The sequence below is a fragment of the Nansenia antarctica genome (genome assembly GCF_963989245.1).
Source record: "Nansenia antarctica genome assembly, chromosome: 12".
Taxonomy (NCBI): domain Eukaryota; kingdom Metazoa; phylum Chordata; class Actinopteri; order Argentiniformes; family Microstomatidae; genus Nansenia; species Nansenia antarctica.
Window position 1 is genome coordinate 11422043 of NC_137682.1, and position 27710 is coordinate 11449752.

At 43.6% G+C, this 27710-nt stretch overlaps 1 protein-coding gene across 1 annotated transcript; it reads right to left on the bottom strand.

Annotated features, from left to right (window-relative positions):
- Positions 1-1780: 1780 nt before the first annotated feature.
- On the bottom strand, positions 1781-26330 carry LOC308168852 (enoyl-CoA hydratase EchA19; the record flags this gene model as incomplete). Its single annotated transcript, XM_080543496.1, is given in 12 exon segments — positions 1781-1813; positions 1815-1856; positions 1858-1942; positions 1944-1995; positions 3324-3346; positions 3348-3433; positions 9026-9039; positions 11897-11994; positions 13226-13367; positions 24652-24718; positions 24721-24827; positions 26327-26330. Coding segments are annotated over 12 exon segments (753 nt in total).
- Between the last annotated feature and the right edge of the window lie 1380 nt (positions 26331-27710).

The window sequence follows — 27710 nt, forward strand, 5'->3', positions numbered from 1 at the left end:
TCAAAAAGGTTAATCACAACTTATTTAATTAGCTATTTAGCCTACTCTGTTTTGTATTGTAGTTATTTATATCTTTTTTTTGTTCTTTTTTATTTTTTTACAGTAGTCTAGGCCAAGGTGGAGAGACTACTCTCTTGCTCACACACCTAGTTCTATCAGATCTACACAAGTGTCTGAGAGAAGAGGCTAGGGGTTGTTTCTGGACAAGGCACACAAACTGTGTTTGAGCTCTGCTTGTGTTGGGTGGGTGGGAGAGGGATGGGGGTGGGGGAGTACAATCTGATGTTTACCATTTGGAAAAGGAACAGAGAAGAGCAGCCCCTCCCTCCCCACCCACCCAACCCCGCTCCTGTTGTGTCTGTCCGTGCCCAGATCTCCTTGATAGGGGGGAGGGGGGGGGGGGTCATGTCCTTATCATTCTGCAGGCTATCTTATCTAGGAGTGAAGGCCGTAGCATCAAAGCAGTCCCAGATGCTATAGCCCACACCCCCAGCACACCACTCTCTCTCTCTCTCTTTCTCTCCCCCCCCCCCCCCCCCCCTCTCTCTCTCTCTCTCTCACTTGATCAGAGAAACGTTTGCCAAAAAACAGAAACACAAAGAATATGGATTTGATCAAGTTGAAAGCAGTATAGTCAAGTATAACACATGCTACACATAATGGTAAATTCAAGCCATTGTATTGAATCGACTATACAAACATAAAACTTCAATAAGGTGCAAAAGAGGAGATAATGTGTGTGTGTGTGTGTGTGTGTGTGTGTGTGTGTGTGTGACTCCCAGAGGAAGAGCAGGTGATGCAAGGATGAGTGCACTGGCCCATGGGTGAGGAGGTAGGAGGAAGCAGGAGGACACACTAAACACGGGCTGTGTGTCCTGTCATCATAGCGTCTAGACAGCATCTCCTCACCCTAATTAACACACACACACACACACACACACACACACACACACATGCTCCTTATCTCTCTTTCTCTTAGATTCTCTCTCTATACACCAAAGGAATGTTCACTCATACCACCAAGTTTACTTGAACTGCAGAATCATCCATACTAATTATACAGTCATAAACATTTGGGCACACACACAAACATAAATACACTTACACTAAATCTCCCTCATGCTGGGAGGGTAGAATGCAATTCACGCTCACCACACACACACACACACACACACACACACACACACACACACACACACACACACACACACACACACACACACTAACACACACACCCCATTCATTCACAGCATCCATCAGCGTTGTCGAGTGCCAAACCCCACACCTCACACATCACATAGTACACTCTTCCGTTGTAGGCGTGCAACTCCCACTTCCACAATGCCGGTGTGCTGCTGGTGCTTTTGATGCCATTGCTTTCTAGTCTTTGTGTTTTTGTAGTCTTTTGTCGTTTTTCCAGATCAACTTCCTTATCCCCACTATACCCCTGCCTGCCTCCTTTTGGGTTTTCTCATATGGTGGGATAATAATGGAGATAATCTAAGCAGCAGGTGAGGTTTCTTCTGTGTGTGCATGTCTGGGTGACGTGTTAATTATGATGTGTCAGTGTGTGTGTGTATGTGTGTGTGTGTGTGTGTGTGTGTGTGTGTGTGTTTGCGCACACACCAAAGCCCACTCATATATGTCACATTCGAAAACCATCTCTAAACCAAATAGTGTGTTGAAAACAGCCATTGTATATCATGTATTCATCATCAACTTGAGTTAATGCCCATAAGCAGTTCATACAAAGATCTAAGAGTAACCGAAGGTGACACTCTTAGGAGAATGTCCCGCCTCTTCCTGTCCCGGAAGGTGGACCTAGTCGCCCCGGCGACGGCATCGACTTGGATGATTTGGCGATCCTTGGTGGAACTCATACTGCATGGCCTGGGTGAAGGATAGGGCATTGAAGACACTGTGGAGGGCGGAGGAACGGTCACTGCTGGGGGAAGGAACTGAGCTGCTCAGCCAGCTCCAGGGACACCTGCAGGGCTGTGGTACACACACACACACACATACACATCTTGTATACATAGAGCCTTTTCATAATTACATTAGCATAGACCATTTGGAAGCTATTAGCTCTTGTCGCTAGCCTAGTGGTGGTGCAGTCTTCCTTCCTCCTGCACTGGCTCTACTGCTCTGTGCTTAAGCCAAGACACTTTGGTCCCCGGCCCACATGAAAGCACTGGACCACATCCAAACCTCCTATGGAAACTAGGCTGATCTGCTAGACTTTGATGCCCAAGTGCCGCCCCCCCCCCCCCCCCCTTGAAATCTACTATATCTCTGAAGCAAAGAAGTGATCATAAGCCTAGGAGACCAATTAGCTGGACTTGGCTGTGGTTGTGGGAAGGACTTCCGAAAAGAATTAACATAATCTTCTGAAATGTCTTGTGAGGAATTTAACTATAAGAGAACACATGGAAAGGCTTAGAGTTTTCATGCAGTCGTATAGGAAATGCCAATTTGAAATTCATCCATAAATACAATCCCACAAATGATTCTTTGATGGCACAATATTGAGTCTCACTTTAAAAACAAAACTAATCAGATAGACAGTCCAGCTGCACAGCCTCCCTCAGAAATGTTGTCTTACAGCTAAATTGTTAATTGAGGTTTGTGGTTTCAGAGGCACACATGCCCTCTTTGTCTGTGCTGCTTTGTTTACAAACATCCTCTGGGACTGATCTCAGCAGAAACACCTTCCCCTATCTGACCTGAAGGTCGGTTATGTTACATACATTGCATTGGAGTAGACATGAAGGCATGAAGGTGTGTGTGTGTGTGTGTGTGTGTGTGTGTGTGTGTGTGTGTTTGTGTGTGTGTGTGTGTGAGATGCAGACTTGCAAATTCTTCTTTTGGCTCTATACTCCAAAGGTTCGGATTTGAAATCAAACAATTAATATGAGGTTACAGTATAGATGCTCAGCTTTTATTTGACGGTATTTGTTTACATAATTGGTTTCACCATTTAGAAATGACAACTTTTTATACATAGTCCCCCTATTTCAAGGCACCAAAAGTACACACTGGTCATTGGAGCTATGCGCATCGCCGTCTTACAGGTTCAAATGTGCTACACAATGATCCTGCGCTGTATTTCTATGGTTACATAGAAATAGCTTGTGGTTACATTTGTTACCGACAACCCAACGCCTAGTGTGTTATTTCTCCCTCTCTTTCCTACCGCTCTCTCACTTCCTTTCTTCAATGAAATACATTTTTTTTACAAATATATATGTTTTCCAAAAGGGTTCCAGTGGGTGACATCACTACTGACAACTATCCGCTAAATATTGACAAAAACATAAATATACCCTGGCCATCCGGAACCACTCTTGGCCAATCCGAAGGCCAGAACTTCCTGTGCATGGATAGGCCGTCCAGTCAGAATGAAGTCCAGGGCTCTGGATAGACCAATGAGAGTCTGTAATGCCTAGTTCTGATTTAGTGCCTATATCCGATTTATTTGAACGCCTGCTTCTACTTTGAATCTACCTTTTTAAATTACCCATATCCGATACCTGTGCTTACACTCCTAACACTTGAAACCACCTGCATGCGTACCTCGAAAACGAAAGTAAACAGTCAAACGTCAAAAGTAATCAAAATGCGTTTCGTAAAATTGTAAAATCGCAAATCGGAATTGAGAGTTATATGCCACCTGCCTGCTTAGACCGCAGTCAAAATGACACATATCTGATTGAGGCCCGTATGAGATTGAGGCCTGAGAATATCAGATGCAATGTGCTTTTTTACTGGTCACACCAGTGACCCATTGCCCCCACCAGATTCTGGGTATCTTCTATGGTGATGCTCTGCCAGGCCTGTACTGCAGTCATCTCTACTTCAGCAAATACAATGCATGTTCAATTCGATTTAAATCTGGAGATTGACTTGACAGTCAACAACTTTCCACTTTTTGGCCCTGAAAAACTCCCTCGTTGCTACTATGGCAGTATGTTTAGGGTCATTGTCTTGACTTTCTGTATTATGAAACACTGTCCCAATGAGTTTGGAGGCATTTGCTTGTACTTGAGCAGACAACATGTTTCTGTACACTTCATAATTCATCCTGCTGCTGCTGTCAGCAGTGACATCATCAACAAAGACAAGTGAGCCAGTTCCAGCGGCAGCCATAAATGCCCAAGCCATAACACCCCCCCCCCCCCCCCCCCCCCCCCCCCTTCACCATATTTCACAGTGGTATGCTGTATCTTTGGCAGTTCCTTTTTTTTTTCTCCACACTTTACCCTTGACATCACTCGGGTACATGTTAATCTTATCTGTCCACAATACATTTTTCCAGAACTCAGCTGGCTCTTTTATGTACTTTTTAGCAAACTGTAACCTGGCCATCCTGTTTTTGAGGCCAACTAATGGTTTGCTCCTTGCAGTGAAGCCTCTGTAGTCCTGCTGGTGGCATGTTCTGCAAATCGTGACGTTAGAATTATAAGGTTCTACCGTGCCCCGCGGTGGTGTAGCGGTCTACGCACTGGCCACTAGTGCATGCTGCCCACCGGGGCCGGGGTTCGTATCCCGGCTCGCCAGATCCAGATATGGCCGAGGCACACGGGAAGCGGCATATTGGGCGGCCGCTTCCGAGGGCGGTATAGGAGTATTTCTGGACAAGGATCCGTCGCGCAACACCGCCCCCTGGGTGCCGGAATAACGGTGCTGGGCTCGAGGAGCCAGTCAGCTAGTCTGCCTGGCGGCCTCTTCTGGGACTGCCGGCCACGGGGTCGTGCGGCGGATCCTATGCAATAGGCAGGGGATAATTGGATGCTAGGTTGGGTTCAATTGGCTACCAAATTGGGTGAAAAAGGGATAAAATCTGAAAAACAAATAAAAAAATAAAAAAATGAATTATAAGGTTCTATCTCCATTTTTGTCAAAATTGAGGTTTTTTACATAATCTGATCCATTAGGTGTTTATTAACGCCTGTGTGGTGTTATTTTTAAAATGTTGACATTTTTGAGTTAGTAATTCATAAAACACAAAGGTTCCATCTCACAAAACATAATGGAATGTAAAAACTTTGACGCTCAATATCTCTGAACTGCCCTAAACGGAGATAGAACCTTATAATTCTAAACGGAGATAGAACCTTATAATTCTAAGCTCACGGGATGGTAGTGTACAGAGTGTTCATGACAGTTCTTTTGGGTTCTTTCTTAATTATGGTGAGCATTCTTTGTTGAGCTGCTCCCAACTAGCGCCTAGTCGATTGGTCAGTCAGTAGACTCTCGGTCGGCTAAATTGTGCAACAGTGGAACTTTTCAGTTGGGGGGGGGGGGCCTTGTAGCAGGTGATTCCACATCCGAAAATGCTCAGGATTCCAAACATTGAATTTTTGTTTGCTTTTCTGACCTCAGAAAGAATTGGAACAGACAACAGCAGCAACATCTGGCTAATTCCTGGAAATAAATATGGTATTCTATAAAAGCAGGTTGTTGATTGTAACTAAGGTGAGTTTTCCAGCGTCTCTCTCTCACTCTCTCTCTCTCTACTCTTCTCAGTAGGTAGCTGCACTACACACTGCAATACATGGGTAAAGTGGTAAAGCCTCGTAACAGCTTCCTCAACTTTCATTGACACCTCTTTGGTCCTCATGTTGACAGACACAAAGGCACACGCAAAGGCACACGCAAAGCCTAGAACCAATTCTAGACATTGACAGCTGTCTTATGCCTGCACCAATGATGATGGGCGAAGGAACACACCTAACGAACCAGAGACACCAGTCAAGCCAATTGTCCCAATACAAGTGTTGTCATTTCTAAATGGTGAAACCAATATGTAAAAAAATAAAATAAAAAAATAACTGACAATAATTACTTTAACCTCATAGTAATTATGAGAAACAATGCTTAACTTTCCCAATAATTACACAGGGCACTGTATACCCTACTACAGCTGCATAAGCCCTTATGGCCATAAGGAGTAGATGGGGGTAAACCTCTTGTTTAAACAGCTTCTACCTTTTATTGGTCCCAAAACTACACTGGGCTTGACTCCATAATTCCTCCTTCCTCCCTGTCACAGATTTTCCTTGACCACCCATTATTAAGAGCATATGAGTAGAACATATTTTCATAACCTGAAATAATCTCTTTGGGTTTCTGTGGGGGGATTCCCTCAGGGCTGACTTGTGGCATTGCAATTCTATTCCTACTCCCAGTTACATTCTTAGAAAGTCCTTCAAATAAATCACATTTGAATACATTGAATACCAGTGTTAATACATCTGTAACCAATCAGAGGCCTAGGCCTGACATTCAGCATACTGTATGGCAACCTGACACAAGACAGCTTTTCGGGAGGGAGGGGGAGGGGTTCTTGGTCAGTGAACATGTCTCTCCCTGTCTCAGATTCTCTCCATCAGCCGGGTAGTTCTGTTGTAAATTACAATTACATTACATACACTGAGCCGACGAAATGTGATATAAATGCAATTTGAATTTCAATATTTCTTTTACAAAAGTAACACCGCAATGAAACCAAAATACTGACGCTTGAGCAGGGCTTACGTTTGTCAAAGATCTGCCATCTCTGGTTATCACAGTTCTAAGTTACAAACAACAACGTCCTCCCTAATAATAATATAAACCCCCCCAAAATGGACTTGCAGTGTTTGTGTTTCTGCATGCACACATGATTCGTAGAGACAGCCACTGGAGACAGAAAGGCAAAAATCGGTGAGTCCACTCCCCAAGAACACCACTCGCAGTAATGTTTACAAACCACGTTTTCTGGAACAGTGTTTGTACATTCAATATTTCTTTCAATCTCATTCCCTGATCCCTACAGATTAAACATAGTCATTACAACCATTAGGACGCTTTTAGAAAGCTTGAATGTTACATACTGGGCCTTTAATACTGTTGAGTTTGAGAGATTCATGTTGGTCTAGAATCCATGGAACAACCCCACCCCATTTATACTCTCTCTGTAACTGATTTTGTCTGTCTCTCACTCTCTCACTCTCACACACACACTCTCTCACACACACTCTCACACACACACTCTCTCACACACACACACACACACACACACACACACACACACACACACACACACCCTTGGCTTCCATCAGGGAAGGAGGCTAGATAAGATTGCGTTGCAGAGAGCCTCTAGCCCGTGTCTAACGCTATCACCTCAGATTAGAAAGAGAGAGCCAGTTTGGGCTAGATTGTCTTTAGTGCTGTTGGCACCGTGCTATCAGCTGCCGGAACCTTCCTCTTATCTTGCACTCGTCTCCAGCCTGCTGATACCCCCGTCTCAAACGTGTCCTGTTTGCATTGACACACCGAGCCATCCGTTGTTCCACACAAATGGAGGCCAGTGTATTGGGTAATGTCTCCTCGAAACAGTGGGAAATGGAAGAAAAGAAAGGACCCTTTGACGGGATTGACTTGGAAGATCTGAGACAGGGTGAAAAGGCGCCGTCGTCCGAAGGAGGAGATGTTAGACTGTTAGATGTTAGACCTTTGCAGTTACAGAAGGTTCCATGGCACCTATAGCCAGAGTAGGACTGATAACGTTGGTGGCCTGGCTAAATTCCTAATCTGGCCCACATACTACTGTACTGCCCCCAAATCACCATTCGTCCCATTTCCTCTCCCGTGCAACTTTTCTCCCTGGCAGATGTTCTCAGTCAACTCACCTGGTTAAATAGGGTTTGAATGAATCAAATCCAAAGCGCATACCTCAATCCATTATCTACAGCCAATGACATTTTAGCTGGATTTTGTGTGGGTCAGCCAAGCCTATCATCCAATAACAGATATACTGTAGGAGGTGGTTCTCTTTCTGAAGAGAAAGAGCACCGGGGGAGCCACCCCTCCTAAATTTCGTTGTTTGGTACCTGTACTATAGCAATGACAATAAAGACCATTCATTCATTCATTCATTCATTCATATCCCTCTGCAATCCCTCTACTGTCCCATTGTTACACTCTCCCTGAGATGTTGGCCACTAGGGAGGGAGAGTGCAACCTCCTGCCTATACCAACTAGCAGTAGATGTAAAAACAATAGTAACCATGGATGTAATAGAATCAACTAATCGACAACCAGACCAAAAGGGTACCTTTTAAATGTATTTTACACAGCCCTATTCTTCCCTACACCTCTGACCTACCTATACCACATAACTATCTAACCTACCCGGAACCTAAACTACCTGCTACAGAAACTTCGGGGGGTGACACCCGCTCCCTTCTAACCTAGTGTTTTTAGACAGTGGTTATCCGTGTGATGCAAATGTATACCCCAGGGTATCTCACCTAGCCCTTCTCCCATGGCGAGAAAAAAAGAAAACGTGTCCACCACCATCACACACTAAACCAACAACTAGGAACAAAAGAAACGACTTCTGGGAACAGACACTAAACAAAAGTGAATCAAACAAAACACCACCCCTTCCCTCTCTTACTACGCATGACAACAACACACATTAAGTAGGAGACAGATCTTCTGGGGTTGGACGACAGGGGCTGGTAGATGATTGAACACAGGTGAGGGCTGACGGGACAACGATGATGGACAGAACCCAACGACCAACAGGGGAGGAACCACATGCACACCACTTCAACTAGGGGGAGACAGACAGAAGCAAAACAAAAACAGACACAGGACAGAAACACAAAACACACAAGTCTGTAACACCCATGAGGTGTGTTTTTATCCAGTTTCTGCAATTCCTGAGTATGAGTACTCTTCCTCAAAGGGAACTGTGACAGACATTGTTCCAACCGGGGGTCTCCTGCGGCACAAGACTGTAACAGCACATTGAGCTTAAGCCAAGGCAATAGCTTGGGGAAATCCCGCAAGTGTCTTCAGGACTTCAGGCAAGGTTACTGATATGTGGTTTCAAACCACCTCCATTACACAGATTCACAAACACACACACACACACACACACACACACACACACACACACACACATACAGTGGGTTATTGACCTCTCTGAAACAGCTTGGATAGCCCAATGTTCCCTGCTCGGTTGTGGCTTTACTGGCATCCACACCACTTCAAAGAAAAGACATCCACAATGAGGGTAATGCGATTACGTCTGATGCGGATTAGAGATTGAACCGGCCAAAAACGGATACAAAGATGAGAACTAATCTACAAAAACGGAGGTTCGCTTAAAAATCCTCTCAAACTTTGGATCAGGAGTGCCATGATAGCGCACGGTTAATGTCAAACCCGTACGTTCACATGGTTTATTTCTAGGATGCATGGCATATATAGTGGACCACTTCACACTCACGCAAGTATGCACGCACACACATACACACACACACACACACACACACACACGTGCACAAGCACACACACACACACACACGCACACACACACACACATACACACACACACACACACACACATACACACACACACACACACACGCACACACACACACACGTGCACAAGCACAAGCACAGTGCTGCAGGTGTGTCTCTATCCAGATCACCCAGGCTGAGCTCTTGGGTGTGGTGTGGTCTCTCTCTCGACAGTAAAAGCAGCCCGTTTCAACACAACCCTCTGGCAGCCTCATCTCTCTCCGCCACCCCATCCGTCTCCCTAATTAGGTCCTCCAGCACGGTGGACGGAAGCAGAGCCAACACCCGCCCCCCCCCCCCAAATGTTGAATTCTCCGTTCCATGTGGTCCTACAGCAGCAGTCACTCAGGTGGTCTGAGGTGGGCTTTCCCCTTGTTGTGGTTTGGTTCAACTGTCCACTTCTACTCTTTGTGCCTATGACACAGTGCAGAGTATTGAGATATGCAGCTACGCCCATCAAAGTTTTTTTTTCTATTTTTGGGGGGATCATCTTTCCTTGCTCGTGAGGAAGGGGCTCAGATGGGAAGCCTCAGAAGGAGTCACGTGACAGGAAGCTGCGACTCACGCGGCGTGGTTCTTTCTTGCCCACATCAACAAAGACCACGGTAGGATTCTTTTTTATCAAACCACAAGGGATCCCCTTGGGCTGTTTCCACGTGCACCTCCCCACCAAAAATGTCATTCATTTGAGGACAATGAATGAGGAATTCAGCACAAGAAACCCTAAAAGTACATCTTTACTAACCTAACCCTAACCCTCCAAAAGAGTAGTCAGTGATGCTTTTGATGGAATAGTAGTGCATTACTTCATTACTTTATATTTTCAAGTTAATTACCAGCTAGAAGGAACATGACGTCCACAGCAGATAACTAGTTACGTATGGTCAGGGTGTGAAAGCCGCCAGTGCTGAAAAGAACCAGTCAAAATAACAATTATGGTCCTAAACTCACAACCCATAAAGGAGCCACAGTGCCCAAACTAAAGCTCCAGGAAACGACTTTCAGATGTGTTGACAAACAATCCAGAGGGGTTTGTGGGATAGCTGCGATGGCGGTGCAGTGTCTTACAATTAGCGAACCCGAAAGAAATGTGTCACTGCCTAAAAAACTCCAACGGCCCCAAAATCCCCATGGGGACGACCACCAATGCTCGACTCTGGAATACTGTCTCAATATTTCAGCGGAGGGTTATTCATTATCAATAGGCATTCAACATTCCACAAATATAAATAAACAAAACGCGAGGATGATTACATCTCAAAAGGCACCATGGGAGTGAGGGACAGCCTGGATACAGTCTGAGGCAACTGCTGAATAAGAGCTTTTATCAGACTTGAGAATGTAAGCCCGGCTTGACTGGAGCTCGGCCAGAGTCTGAACCTAACTGACATTCTCGGTAATGATAGCCATTAAAAACATACCGCACAATAAATGGCTTCAGGCTGGAAGGAAATACTGTACTCTAAGATGGATTAAAAAATGGATGACCCATCAGCCGCTACCTCCTGGCCACTTGGATTGGATGGATATATACAATAAGGTGACAATTCTTACTTCCCCATAAGATGGCAAGCGCAACTGCCATGTTCCTCATACCTATCCAATCCTCTCTCAACAGGAAAGGCTAGGAAGGCAGAGACCTGGATCTAGAAAACTAACTGCCAAAGAATTCCAGAACACTCACTTGTGTTGTAATGTAGTATTTGTCTAGCAACAATGCTTTGATTTGATTGGCTACAAAATGAAGCTTCATATTGTGATCCATTTTTGGTGAATAAAGTCACCAGTGGCTAAAGCCACTTCAGACTATTTGGGATGCACACATAATGGCGGCTGCGTGATATACACAGAGACGGGGTGAAGATGGCGAGACATGGTGGGCTTTGTGGACCAAACCATGTCACCAGACAGTCTAGGAGGAGGCTGGGCAGAGTCAGATGAGGCAATGCCAGTGTGCCTGGGACTAAAATTACAGACCTGCAACGATAAGCTCCTGTTTATAGAGAGAAGGCCTCAGAATCTACCGCCTGCTGCCAGTAAATTATAGTACAGCACCGTGGTATTTATAAACACTGATGTGATATTTTTAGCCTCAGAGGCACACTGGCAGTGAGATGGGAAGATGCTACTACGCGCTACATTCGTTTCCTCCTCAGGTTATCAGGGTCACACAGCAGTACATGTAGTCTTTGGCCGTGAAATGCCATGGCCATCTATTTTCGTGGCAGCCAACCAGCTAGCATGATAGCGATGCAAAATGTTACAGTACATTCCCAGTTGAAAACATTTAGCATTTTGTGACTTTTTGTGGTCTAGAGCATGGAGTGTATTATGTATACACACACACACACACGTACACAAACACACACACACACAAACACACACACACACACACACACAGTGCAAGCAGAGTATAGGGAATAGTAACTACTGGTTATAGTAACTAAAATCGGTTATAGTAACTAAAATAGTAACTACTACTAGGATCATCTCATGAGGAGAGGGGGATACACACAAATACACACACACACACACATACCGAATCTGCAGCAGAAGAGCCCGATGACGGTGCTCTCCTCCACCCCCCTCAGGTCAGCCAGCAGGGCCAGCTCCAGGCCTCCAGTTACTGCATAGCCACTGACCGATATATATATATATATATATATATATATATATATAGTAAATCGATTTGCATGAAGGCTTCGGTAAAATGTAAAAAAAAGAAACATTAAATTAAATCAAGTATCGAACCGGCAACCTTCAGACTTCTAGCTGGCTGCCTTAACCCCTGCACCAAACACACCATTGTGACGTTGCTGATGCAAGTTGATAGATATACCTATTTTTGTACACATTTTTATTTATCTATCTATCTATCAAACTATCAAACTATCTATCTATCTATCTATCACACAATCAAACTATCTATCTATCTATCTATCTATCACATTTTCAAAATATCAAATTATCTATCTATCACACAATCAAACTATCTATCTATCTATCTATCACATTTTCAAAATATCAAATTATCTATCTATCACACAATCAAACTATCTATCTATCTATCTCGTAAAAAGAGGGAACTAATAATTAATTCCTAAAAGACACTTGACAGAACTGTGAGACATTTTTGACACACGTCTTACTTAAACCAGACTGTAAACCTGGTCGCTACCAGGTTTGTCCTGAAGGATTGGTTGCATAGCAACCAAGCAGCGAATTATTTGAGCCACATTCATGGAACGGAACTCGAGCTGAAATTATCGCGAATTAGAAAAACTAGCCATGATTTGATTGAATCGCCCTTCTAGGAATACCCCCATGGTCCTTGGTTTTCATCAACAACAACAATGTCAGGTGTATTTGACACATTAGAAAAGACCATGTCATCATTCGTACTGAACCAACTTGCCATAACATAGGAATGCTGGTGAATTTTAACTGTTGATGGTGATGCCTGTCTAACTTCACTAGCAATTAGGTCATGCCTGGCAATGTAAAGGTATCACACACACACACACACACACACACACACTCACTCACTCACTCACGCACTCCCTGGATCAGGCATGAAAGGAATACACTCCCCAAACAAGACTGCGACTAGACTTCCCGTCGAATAACACTCCCACGAAAAGGAAGGACCTTGGCCTCATAAGAGAGTACACAACACAGCCTCAAGACTAGGGGTAGAGTAGGGCCATATTTTAGAGGTCATATAAGTTGAGACTCTAACTAGCCTCCAAAAACATGTATACATATACAGACAAATAAATGATTACTTTGCAGAGGCCCACTTAAGCAACAAAAGCAACAAAAAGCCTACAACACATTGAAACAAACAGATTATTCTACAGTGCACGACTAGTGTGTGAGGGCACTGTGAAGGATTAGTGCAGATGCGCTCACCATAGGACCAGGACCTTTGGTGACATCTTGCTCCAATTTGAGGGAGGCTGTGTGATTGGCCAGCTCTTTCAGATCGTAACCAGCGCAGAAATTCCCTCCTGGTAAGAGAGAAACCACAAAATTACAAAGTATGGCAGCTGGAAACCCAAAGGAGGAAGGGAAAATGACGAGGATGTAAAAAAAAAAAAAAGAGAGAGAGAGAGAGAGAGAGAAAAAAGAAACTTTTTGTGAGTCAGGGTTGCAATTTAGAAATCGGCATGTATGAGGAGGAACTCAGGCCTGACTGGTATACAAATGGCTTTCTTCTGTAGGAGCCGGTCTCTCTCACACACACACACACACACACACACACACACACACACACACACACACACACTCACACACACACACACACACACACACTCACACACACACACACACACACACACACACACACACACACAAACACACAAACACACACACACACACACACTCACACACACACACACACACACACACACACACACTCACACACACACACACACACGCACACACACACACACACACACACACACACACACACTCTCTCTTTCTTTCTCCGACTGCACAATGCTCTTATTAATGGTAGTATAACGCACCCTAAACCAAAGGCCCTTCCGCTGAATTCATGTGGTAGTTACAACATTACCCATGAGGCTCACAAAACCGTATGTCACAGGCACTGAAGCAGATGGCTGGAGAATGATGTGGCCGCTCTTTTTTGACTGTGGTGACAAATTATGCGAAATCGCGATGAGAAATGCTAACAACACACCCCTTTACTGAGAATCTGGATTATAGTTATATGGGATACGGATATGAGGAAGGTAATCATACAAAAATAATAGTGTGGTTGTGTTTGTGTCCCAGTTCTCTTCTATGCTTCTTCCTGACGTGTTTACTTGTGGACTCTCTCCCACTTGTTTCTGTTTCTTTTTGTGATTCAAAGTTTAAGCACATTTTTTTTTGTTTCATTGATTACAACATGAAGACACAGAACAACAAGAAATGGCAATAACAGTGAACACGACGAGCACAATAGACAAATTATACTCCTGAAAACTGGCCCTTATAACAGAGGTCAGATAAAAACATATTACAACAAATGTTTTCGGACCTCGAATAATGCAAAGAAAAAAACGTCATATTAATTTTTTAAACGACACAATTAATGATTTAACAACATTAATGTTTTAACTTAGGAAGAGTTCAGAAATCAATATTTGGTGGCATAACCCTGATTTTCAATCACAGCTTTCATGCGTCTTGCCATGCTCTCCACCAGTCATTCACATTGCTGTTGGGTGACTTTGTCCCACTCCTGGCGCAAAAATTCGATTCCATCTTCCTCTTGATCACATTTCGAATGAATGGTCTTTATTGTCATTGATATAGTACAGGTACCAAACAACGAAATTTGGGAGGGGGGGCTCCCCTGGTGCTAGGAAAAAAAACTAAAAACAAGAAGGGAAAGGAGCTGGTTTACATAAATAAAGGCTATGTACACTATCCACTATACTATACTATACAAATAAAACACTGTGCTGTACTCTATGCTATGCTATACCTATTCTAACATTTCCTATTCTCTGAACCTTATGTACCCTAGGGTTGTCATATTGCACATAGTGTTATTGCACATTTATTTAAAGTGTCACAGTTTGCAGGTTTGAAATGTACACATTTGTGTTTCAGTATTACACTTGATTTCAATCTAGTAGCTGCCATCAATTTGTCTAGATTGTCCAGGGCCTAGAACCTAGGTCTTTGCTGTGTTCAGGGTTTTCAATGGGTTCAGAGGTTTTCAATGGGGTTCAAGTCTGGAGATTGGGCTGGCCATGGCAGGGTCTTGATCTGGTGGTCCTCCATTCACACCTTGATTGACCTGGCTGTGTGGCATGGAGCATTGTCAGATGGTCCAAATCTCAGCCTGGCCCTTCTTTGCTTATCATTGACGAAGGGCTTTTTTCGAGCTTTGCATGACTTCAGGCCTGACCCTAGGAGCCAGTTTCGAATAGTCCTCGTCGTGCACTTCACCCCAGCTGCCATGCCATTCTTATTGCAGGTCACTTGCTGTCATCCTACGGTTGTTGAGTGACATTCGAATGAGTTAGATGACTTTCTGGATAACACAAATATGGACTTAGACTCTTAGATCACCTTTTTAACTAGTTAACTAGAAGCACAATTATTGCCATTTCCATTTCATCTACTAGGCCTATAGATAACATTTAAATCATAAAAGTTCATAAGAATCCCCATTTCTGGGCTCAAGAAATTTCCAGTGGACTATATTGGGTTAAGCCAGGTCGAGACTCTGGACAAGGCCACTCCAAAAGGCAGATTTTCTTTTTTTGAAGCCATTCTGTAGTAGATTTACTTTAATGTTTAGGGTCATTGTTCTGCTGCATCACCCAACTTCTACTGAGCTTCAGCGGACAGCCACCCTGACGTTGTCCTGTAGGATAGCTTGATAAACTTGGGAATTTATTTTCTGATGATGGCAAGCTGTCCAGGCCTGAGACAGCAAAGCAACCCCAAATCATGATGCTCCCTCCACCGTACCTCACTGTTGCGATGATGTTTTCATGTTGGTATGCGGTGCCCTTTTCACGTCATACGTAGTGCTGCGTGTTCTTCCTGAATAATTCAACCTTAGTTTCATCAGTCCACAAAACATTTTCCCAGTAGTGTTGTGGAGTGTCAAGGTGCTCTTTGGCAAACTTCAGGCACACAGCAATGGGTTTTTTGGAGAGCAGCGGCTTCCTCTGTGGTGTCCTGCCATGGATGCCATGCTGGTTCAATGTTTTACATTGAACATTTACTCGTGAACAGAGATGTTAGCCAGTTCCAATGATTCCTTCAAACCTTTAGCAGCTTACTCTAGGGTTCTTTTTTTACCTCATTAAGCATTCTGCATTGTGCCTTTGGAGTCATCTTGGCTGGGCGCCGACTTCTAAGGAGAGTTTTTTTATTTTAAACATTTATAGACAGTTTGTCTAACTGTGGACTGATGAATATCTAAACTGAGATTACTTTGTAACCCTTTCCAGCTTTATGCAAATATACAATGCTTGATCGTAGCTCTTCTGAGATGTCTTTTTTGCAAGGCATGGCTCACATCAGCAGATGCTTCTTATGAATAGCAAACTGAAAGTGTTTGAGTCTTTTTTATAAGTCAAAGTATCTCTAACCTACACATCCCATCTCGTTTCATTGATTGGACTCCAGGTTTGCTAACTCCTGCCTCCAAATAGCTTTTGTATAAGTCGTTAGGGCCTAGGAGTTCACATACTTTTTCCAACCTACACTGTGAATGTTTGAATGATGTATTCAATATGGACAAGAACAATACTATAATTTGTGTGTTATTAGTTAAAACAGATTGTGTTTGTTCATTATTGTAACTTAGATGAAGATCAGACCATATTTTTGGTGAGCTCAGGAATCACAAACACCCAAGCACCAGGGATCTTGAATCTGATGCGAGCTGCTATCGGGAGCCAGTGCAGGGTGCAAAGGAGGGGGGTAACATGAGAACATTTGGGGAAGTTGAACACCAGGCGGGCAGCAGTATTCTGGATGAGCTGCAGAGGTCTGATGGCGGAGGTGGGGAGCCCGGCCAGGAGTCCGTTGCAGTAGTCAAGGCGGGAGATGACCAGTGACTGCGTCAAGAGTTGCGGTGCTTCTCTGGTGAGGAATGGTCGTTTCCTTCTGATGTCGTAAAGGAGGAATCTGCTGGAGCGTGCTCTCGCTGCGACTGGTGGAAGCATGAGTCGCTCTTGACTGGTCGAAGCATGAGCCACCATATTTCTTATATAACAGCGCTTTAAAATCCTTAAGGGGGGAGCAAACACGTGTACACTCTGGTGAGAAGAATAGTAGAGACTTGGGGCAAGAAGAAGGGTCTATGTGAGTTCCCTTCCAAACAACAACATCGGCCCAATAATAATATAACCCCCAAAATAGACTTGCAGTGTCAAACATTAGCTGTTGTGTTTCTGCATACTGTTAAAAGGATCATGCAGATATGGTTATAAACATAGTCTTTACTCTTAGTTCAAGGACAACAGATCTTGCATCTTATGTCCCTGAATGTATCTTCGGTAGGAAGTCATTTCGTAGTAGCTCTGGGATGAACACCCTGTCACCCTTGAATACCAGGCCATTATCAGTTGCCAGCTCCTCTTTGAATGTCCAGAACGGTCTCAGTGTTAGAGATGGGGTTAGAGATGGGCCAGCCTCCAGAGATTCGGGCACGCAGAGCCTGACATAAAGGATCTATGAGCGTGGCGCCTCTGATGGAGTCTTGCGTTTTTGTGGAGATGTTGGTACAGCTGCTGTGATCCACGTGTTCGAGGGCTTCAGTGGACAGGCCCATGGCGTAGACCGTGGCTGGTGTTTGCATTTGTGTGTGTGTTGTATTTGGTTGAGCAGCTCTAGATAGAAAATCTGCTACATGCAGCAGTTTGCCCTGTTTATATTGTACCTGCAGCTGATAGCGTTGGAGCCGCAGTAGCATCCTCTGTAGCTGTGAAAAGGGACTTTTTGAAGATCAAGTGGTTTGTGGTCACTGTGCACCATAATGCTCTCCCTGCCATGAATGTATTGGCCAAATTTGTCACATGCAAAGACAATAGCAAGGCATTCTTTTTTGTCTGTGTCTCTGTTCTGTGGGAGTTAGAGTTCTGGAGGCGTATGCAACAGGTTGTCCATTTTGCATGAGAGCTGCGCTGAGGCCCGTTTCACTGGCATCACATTGAATTGTCACCTCCTCCCTCATGTCATAGTACTTGAGTACTGGGTGATGAGTGACTAAAGCCTTCACAGTGTCAATGGTGGTTCACACACATAAGATAGGTGGGGGAGGAATTTTTGCTAGGTAATTCACAAACCCCAGAAACCTCTGTAGTGCTTTGACATCAGTCGGTGTCTGCATGTTTTGCACAGCCGTTACCTTCTCTGGGTCCGGGAGTAGGCCTTCTGTGGTGAGAAGATGACCCATGTATGGAACACTGGGCTGCTTCAGCTTGAATTTGTTCTTGTTCAACTTCAAGTTGACCTCTCTCACCCTTTGCAATAAGGCTACACGTTTTTTGTCGTGGTCAGCCAATGCTGTCTCTTGTGTGTCTCCACAGCCATAGAGAAGGATGTCATCAGCTATGACACTCACACCAGTCAGTCCCTGTAGTCCCATCATGTTGTCTGCGCTGGTATTCTTCAGCTGCTGGTTTGATACCAAATGGCATTCTTAACACCATCTGTATCTTCCCAGAGGTGTCCAGAATATAGCAGATAGCTGCTTTCTTCATCTAGTTTCACCTGCCAGTATCCATCTTTTGCATCTAGAGTCGAAAATAGCTTGGCATTCGCAATGTCTAGTAGTATCTCCTCTGTAGTAGGCATCTGATAGTACAACCTCAGCAGAGCCTTGTTGAGCGCGCTCAGGTCAATGCAGGTGCGCAGTTTCCCTGGCTTCTTGATAACAACCATGTTGCTGATGCATTGCGTGGGCTCAGTGACTTTAACGATAATTCCTTGCTCTTCCATTGACTGTATTGCTTCTGTGACTTTTTTCTTTAGTGGAATTGGAACCCGCTGTGGCAGTTGTTGTACTGGCCGTATGTCAGTGTCGACTTTCAGGTGTAGCTCACCAGGTAGGCAGCCAAGCCGCCCAAATACATCTTCATATTTGGATAGTATCTCCTCTGTCGTGTGTGCTGTATGCACTTTAGTGACCGTTTCTGGAGTATCTAGATGATGAACTGCATGTCTGTTGTTACGACCCCCTAGATGGTCTAGGGAATAGGGGGGGTAACAATTAAATAAAACCGGGGGGGCAAGAATAAGAGGAGAAACGGCAATGTAAAATAAACAAGATTTATTGTAGAATGAACAAAAACAGGTTTCCGTGAAACTCTGGAACTCAAAACTACTCTATAAAAAGAAGAGCGACTGAATAATGTATAAATGAGGGATAGTAAGGTAAAGTAATTAACTGACCAAGTGGTAAACAACTAACGGATACAACTACAAATAAGACTAAACTGCAACCAATATAAGAGTAACAAACACAACCTACACAATACAAAACTACAGCTGCATGATAACAAAACCAACACAAAACAACTATCAAGTTGTTGTCTGGCCCACTGGCCCCATCACTGTGTCTCTCCCAGGCTCCTGCTCCCCTCCGCTCATTCTCTTGTTTTGGATCCGTGCTTGCACGGCTGCCGCTAGGGTGAGTTTAGCTTCCCGTCAGCATGCGTGTGCGCGCGCCAACATATTTTGTCCCTATGACAAGCCTGTCACGTATCATTTCTTCATTCGGCGTGCCAAAGTCACATGTATGTGCTAGCTTCCTGAAGTTTGCAACGTATTGGTCTACTGACTCACTCTGGCTCTGTTGGGTGGTATTGAATATATAACGTTCATAAATCACATTCCTGGATGGTTCGAAATGCTGTTCAAGTGCATCTAGAATGTTGTTAGGTTTGAGTATGTCTGCTTCTGTCATGTGAAGGTGCCGTTGCAGCATGTGGCATTCCTTACCCATTACCGTTAGTAGGGTAGCTATGTGGATCTTGTCATCTTTTTTATCCAGCCCAGTTGCAATCTCGTAGTTTTCCCATTATGCTTAAAGAAAATCCAGTTGGTATATACATCTCCTTTCATGTCCATCCGTTCCGGCACTGGAATCGTCGGGTAATTAGTTTTAGCCTCAGCCATTGTGTTTGTGATAGCTAGCGCGGTCCGTCTCAGCAGTATGTATGTTAGTTATCAGAATATGTGCAGTGAACGTTTTCCGTCTTCGGATATGTTATTCCCTTCCTCTGTTGGTTGCCGCTGAGACCATACCCAAAATCGCTCAACTAGCAAAACTGTATTGTCCGTATCAGTGGCGGACTCAGGCTGTTTGAAGGGCAGAGGCGAAAAGAAAAAAAGGGCACCTACTGCACGACATGGGACCCCAACACGCGAAAAAAAATTCGCACAATTTTTTTTTGACCTGCGCGCGAAAGACAACCGCTCCGCCACTAATGTGAAAAATCCTAGAGGAAACACTGTATTTAGTATCATTGCAACCCATGCTGTTTTGTGAATGAGACGACCGTTGAGTGATGACTGCCTACTGCCAAGTCATATAATTACAGCAAACATGTCGGCAGTTTAGCATTTCTGTTCTCTGAAAGACAACAAGAGGCACATTATGACATTATAGTCTTCTGTTTTCGTTTTCGCAACTTCAAAATAAAAGCGCGAGCTAAACGTTGAAAATCAATGACACATCGCTAGTCAACCCACAGCTTGTTTTGTGAGCCTGCTAACAATGTAAAGTAGTGTTAGTTAACTAGGTAGCAGTGGGGATTACAAAGGGTGTCCTTTTTCCAGGTTAGAGCAGACTGCATTAAAAGCATTAATTATTATTAATTTTCTTGCTATGTTTTCCCATTGGAAGGGCAGCCAATAGGGCACGTCCTCTCAATTTCTCCACTCAAAAGGGCACTTAAGCGCACCGTTTTCAACTATGGGGGCACATGGTCAAGTTTAGACCATTGGAAGGGCAGCCAATAGGGCACGTCCTCTCAATTTCTCCACTCAAAAGGGCACTTTAGCGCGCCGTTTTCAACTATGGGGGCACATGGTCAAGTTTAGACCATTGGAAGGGCAGCCAAAGGGCACGTCCTCTCAATTTCTCTACTCAAAAGGACACTTTAGCGCGACGTTTTCAACTATGGGGGCACATGGTCAAGTTTAGACCATGTGAAGGGCAGCCAATAGGGCACGTCCTCTCAATTTCTCCACTGAAAAGGGCACTTTAGCGTGCCGTTTTCAACTATGGGGGCACATGGTCAAGTTTAGACCATTGGAAGGGCAGCCAATAGGGCACGTCCTCTCAATTTCTCCACTCAAAAGGGCACTTTAGCGCGAATTTCTCCACTCAAAAGGGCACTTTAGCGCGATGTTTTCATCCGTGGGCACACCAGGGGGGGCGGTCGCCCCCCCTGCCCCCCCCCTGAGTCCACCAGTGGTCCGTATGGTGTCCTCTCCTCTAAAATAGCCTTCTACAAGGCAGAAATGGTCTTATTGGAAAGTGCTACCACAGTGACCTTGAACATCTATTAAAACAGTTAGCAGACTTCCAAATTTCACCTAACCACAAAAGTGTGGAAATATGATTCAAAAGAACTAAGTATGGGAGGAGGTAATTACTTATAATTTAAGTGAGAAGCATTGAAACAATTCTCCTAAAATGGAGATGAAAATTATCATGTTTGGACTAATTTGGGTGCAATGGTTTCCTTATGGTACTAGAGTCAGTATTCAAAACTGGACATGTCTACCTGTCATCCACAGAAGTGGAAGCAATGATAATTATCATTGTGGTAAGCCATCTTACCTTGGTAGTGGAAATTCGGTCCCACTTAAAAATAATTACTACTTTTAAGGCTTTATGAACCATTATAATACCTACATAGATGTCTCGTAAATCATTCATAAGCAAATGCCATAAAATAAAGGGCGGCAAAAGACGCATGCCACATGGCAAAGCGCCAGATGTAAGAGCCTCTTGGATCCTTTATATAGTAAGAATATCTATGCTTTTGTGAAGCATTCTAAACGGTTCAGTATTGGCACCAAGTGGTAGTTTCTTTTCAAGTGGCGCACAACACATTTCTAAATGAATCTACATTTGGCCATGCACTCCAATTAACATCACATAATCGGGGTAGAGCAAGAGATCCCTGAACAGCACTTTTCCAGAACAGGCCGTTAGACTTCGAACAACTTAACAAAGTTAACCCATTAACACAAGCCAATTACTGACACACTATTGACACTGTTTTTAAGTTCGGCGCTGAGGCCAGAAGCATTTAGCAGCCGTCGTTTGGCTATGGTCCAGCACTGAAGTGTCGAGGCACTAAAATAAAGCATGGAGTTTCAACCTCAAGGGATACCACTACTATTTAAAGAGAGAGGGGGTCTGGTTGATTGGTCCAGGTTGAACACATTATTTCCATGGAGCGAGTTCCTTTACTTTTGGACTGCAAGTCAGATGATTATTTTGATAGGTAGTAAGGGGTTGGTATAATTCTGGCTCCTGTGGTTGACATAGTGCAGACTGAGCCCTGGCTGGCAGGTGTGTGTGTGTGTGTGTGTGTGTGTGTGTGTGTGTACATGTTACATTGTGGTGAATACACGCAGAAATGATACAGTGCCTTCGGTAAGTATTCACCCCCCTGGATTATTTGGTGTTACAAATAAAAAATCTACCGGGGACTGGGATCGAATTCCGGTCTCGCCAGACCCGGATATGGCCGAGGCACACAGGGAGCGGCATATTGAGCGGCCACTCCAGAGGGCGGTATAGGACTATTTTCCGGACAAGGATCCGTCGCGCAACAGCGCCCCCGGGGTGCCGGAATAACGGTGCTGGGCTCGAGGAGCCAGTCAGCTAGTCTGCCTGGCGATCTCCTCTGGGGCTGCCGGCCACGGGGTCGTGCGGCGGATCCCACGCAATAGGCAGGGGATAATTGGATGCTAGGTTGGGTTCAATTGGATACCAAATTGGGTGAAAAAGGGATAAAATCAACAAAAAAAATAAATAAAAAAAATCAAGCTTAAAATCTCAATTTAATTGAGATGTGTTTGTCACAAAATACCCCATAATGTCAGTGACAATTATCTTTTAGAAATGTTTACAATTTAATTAAAATGTTCTATGTGAAAATGGGGCGGGCAAGGAAGAAGATGAAGGGTGAAGAGGAGGAGGTGGAGGAAGATGTGTCCCATTCTCGGTTGATAGGGCAGCAGCGAAACATTTCAAAGAGAAGATTGGGCTGCTGTTGTTCAACATGCATAGCAGCCCACCCCTGTGAAATTACTGTCTAGGAAAATGTAAAAGGCTATGATGCTCAAGACATAATCATCACAGAGAAATAGGGATTACTGTGCATTGCATGACATGATCAGGTTATTTTTTATAACAATAATGATAATAATCATCATCATCATCATAATCATAATAATACAATCAAATAATGTATTTGTTAAGTGCCTTTCAAGGCGCTCAAGGTTGCCTTACATAAAGACAAGGGATTAAAAAAATATTACAGATAATAGACCTTCAAGACGGGAGCGCACTAACGCTGTAGCCAGCGGTGTCGTCTTTTCCTCAGCTGTGTTTTTCTTGCTAAAGAAACTCGCTATCTTAGGGAGTTTTGAAACATTTTCCTGAAATTCTTTCTCTTGCTTGTCTTTTCTGAAATCCACTTTGGTGCTTGGGCATCATTGTTTCTCTCTCAGTGATTGCTCTCTAGCTAGATGTCTTCTTCTTCTGTGCGGAATGTGGACGCGCAGTAACGTTACGCAAGTCAGGTGTCATTGACACAGTGTCAAACATAACCCAAAATTCCTCTGCACGCTTTGTACATTTTTTAACATCAAATCACCTGCCATTAATCCTTATTTAAATGTCATTTAGAAATTTAACATTGAGGTATTAGTATATATTAGTATGAGTTTATATTGTACTATACAATAGTTTGAGAGCTGTGGGCCCCACATGATTCTAGGCCCTAATGCAGCTGCATTACCAGCATGGAAGTTACACCAGCTGCATTACCTGCATATATGGTAGTTACACCACTGAGAGGAGACAACAAGACATCAGAGTGAATGATCTGGTCTTGGCAAGTCTGAATAGGTGTGTTTTGAAGGAGGGCTCAACGTCACATAATATTCTGAGAGATGTCAATTGTCAATTCAGGTAGAATAAGAAATAACGCGTTTTGTACTCATATCTGCTATATTCTGAATACTAGCTGTATCCTCCTGAATAATGTCCCAGATTTTACCCTAGCAGAGAACTGTGTTGGCTCTGATATTTTTGTTTCTATTTTTGTTCTCCTTTCCAGCACTGTACAGTAACTACAGTACGGTGGATGCGTAACCAGGCCAATGCAGTACTGCTGAGCTCAGTTCGAATCTATATGAATTAGATTTGAGAGCATTCGCAGGGTTTAGGTCAGCTGATACACTTCAGTTACACCCTTTAACCACCACAACTGCACTGAGCTGTAGTTGATGCTATAGCCTGGTAACACATTCACAGTCTAACCACACCACAGAGCTGAACTGAGCTGTACTGTGCTGGCCAGGGGAGACACACATCAACCATAGTTGCAGTAATAGTGCTGGAAAGGACAACGTGAAAAGAAGATATCTGAGCCTGCACTGTGTGGTTTGGATCGGCACAGTAGTTTGTAAAGTAGTTTGTATAATAAGATGCTTTTATTTTGTCCACTCATGGGTCCCGGGGTCATCTCTCTCTCTCTCTCTCTCTCTCTCTCTCTCTCTCACCGTTGCCATGGAGAACTCCTACATTCATGTCTGGGTCCTTCTCGAAGGCTGTGAGCTTATCCAGCAACCACCCCGGCTTGTCTCCTGGTTCACCGCGTTCCGCGCCTCAGGCCGGTTTATCGCCACAGTTACCACCAAGCCCCTCCTCGTCGACACCACTGTCCGCTCAGTCGCTGCTGAACAATGGGAGAGAGAGAGACCACGGCGCTTAGAAAGAAACAATCCCGAAAAAAACAGTAGGCTACGAGGTACTTTCATTTGAAAAAGACTGGAATGTAAATTGTCCTCAGACGGGTCAGAGGAGATAGTGGGCTGGGACAGAGTTGTGCTGAGGTGAAGATCCTAGCTGTGGCTTGTGGAAGAGTAACACTTTGACATTTCCAGACATTTTCATACCTCAGTTAAAAGGGTGACTTCACAATTGTTCAACCTCATATTCATTATCTCTAGCACCATACCAGTGCCTACATAATGTGAAAAACTACATGTGCTCTACATGGAACCCAAAAGCAGGGACAGCCGAAGAACACTTTTAGGTTCTGCATAACCTGTAAGTGAGTTCAGCTCGGAGATCAGTTAAAACACTAACAACTTTGGTAGGTCTACCTATACCTCTTACTTTTGTTAACTTTAATAATCCTGCAGGAACTGAAATACTGCAGAAAAGTAAACGGTAAGGAGGCCTTGCGTTGCCTAACCTTTTGTTTTATTAGTGGGCGGCTAATCTTCAGAAAATTCATGCGTGGTGTAACTCGCCCAACCTTGATTGGTGCATAATGGAAGACAGTTCTTCCCGCCCATCCTCCCTGGCAGCGTTGGTTTGTGCCCCTCTGCGTTCCTGTTGTCCCAAATACATTAGTAACCCAATTCTACTCTCTTCCTTGAAAATTTGGAAACAATTCAGGCAACATTTCAAACTTTCTGCCCCAACCCCATGCAGCCCCCATTAGTAATAACCACTTGTTTCTGCCCTCTAGGTTAGATACCGCTTTCAATTTGTGGAAGGAGAGAGGCCTGGTTTGTTTCAACGATTTATATTTAGAGGGCTCATTGGCCACCTTCACTGATCTCCGTGTTAAATATAATTTGCCCCACTCTCATCTGTTCCGATATTTTCAGGCCCGTAATTATGCTCGCACCCATTTCACATCCTTCCCTCAACTTCCAATGGGCTCTCTTGTCTCTGAGGTGCTCTCTTCTCTCTCCCTGTGGCATGTGGTATGATCTCAGTTTAATATGACATTATATCATCCTCACGTGTGGCCTCTCTTGCGAGGGTTAGGGGTAAATGGGAAGAGGAACTTGGACTCGAGATAACGGACGATTGGTGGGAGGAGGCCCTAATCAGGGTCAACTCAACAACTTTGTGTGCCCGTCTAAGCTTGATTCAATTTAAGGTCCTACATAGGATCCATTTTTACAAAAGCCAGGCTCAGTAAGTTGTTTCCGGGTACAGGTGATACCTGTGATAGGTGTGGCTCGTCACCGGCCGATCACACTCATATGTTTTTTTCTTGTCCAAAATTAGCAGATTTCTGGTCTGGTTTCTCTAAGACACTAAGCGATGCCCTCAAGGTTACAGTAGAACCCTGCCCTTTGATAGCCATCTTTGGAGTACCCCGTATACCAGCCAGTCTCACCCAAAAAAATTCTGATGTTGTTGCCTTTTCCTCACTCATAGCCCGTAGACGTATTCTGTTGCAGTGGAAAAGTCCAACTCCACCTTCTACTACGACCTGGCTAAACGACTTGATCTAATTTTTGTCACTAGAAAAGGTGAAATATTCATTAAGAGGCTCGATAGCAAATTTCTATAAAAGATGGCAACCTATCATTTCTTATATAAATACTCTTTCCTCTCTGGATCCTAATTGATTAAATTGTTTATTGTTTGAGGTGAGCACCCAGTGTATCTGTTCTTTTGTACCTTTCTCCCTGTTTAATTTAATTTCATTTACTATGTGTTTTTTTAACTTTATTTATTACAATATTTATTTTACTTAATTTACACATTTAGTTTTTGCTGTTTTTTTTATTTTAAATGTATTATTTATTTACTTTGAATTTTTGTCTTGTTTTGTCTCTCACTTGAGAGTTTGGGCTGGGTGGGTGTTTAGGGGGTAAAAAAAGAAGAAAAGAAAGGTGTTCTAGTTCTCTGTTCGAACACCAAATGGGGGATAAAGAAAAGAAAACTGTCATTTAGTTTTTATTAAGTCATTTGTATACTTTGCATTTGTATATTCTTGTCCCTGACTTGTATGCCTTTGTTCGCCAATAAAAAATATATATATATTTAAAACTTTAATAATCCTCACACCTCATGAGGCAGAGACATTTGAAAATGTTGTACGTATGTAGGTTTTTGACAGAATGACCCAGGGACTGGCCAATGAGAATAATGTTACAGTTAACCCATTTCCTAAAAATTAAAAATAGCCTAAGTGTTGATATTAGTTGACCGGGGTCTATAGCCTACTTGAAATGTTTTATTATTATTATTCGCTTAAAAGCTTTTCCATATGTTCAACCAGAAGTCAAATCAAGTGTTTGCTTATCCATATATTTATGATGGAAGATGGTTGAGACATGTATGACTTCATTTCACACCCAATTTGATACGCCCTGATGAATTTCATATTTTTGATCCTCCTTTTACACAGAACTGCCCTACATAGTGTTTGTTGAATGTAATTGAATTGTGTACAGTAACCAAAAACATTGGGGATTTGAGGATTGTGGCTTTAAAGTTCATGAAAACTGAGGATAGGTATGATTTTGACTACCTCTGAAGTTCTAAGTTAATCATCGTGAAACTAGTTGAGTCACTTTCAGTCCGGTGGTCTAGAAAGCGAGAGTATGCTGCCCTCTACTGCTAGTAACACGCTATTGCACATGACAGGATTAATTTCACATACCTTTCTCTGGTTCCTCTCCGCTGCTTGCACTGCTGTAATGGCTATTTTTAGCAGAACAACTTTAGGATAGCAGCGGTTTGCTTCTAAAACACGTGTCCCAGCCTGACAAGCTCGAAGAGCCATTATAATTTCTTCTGATTGACA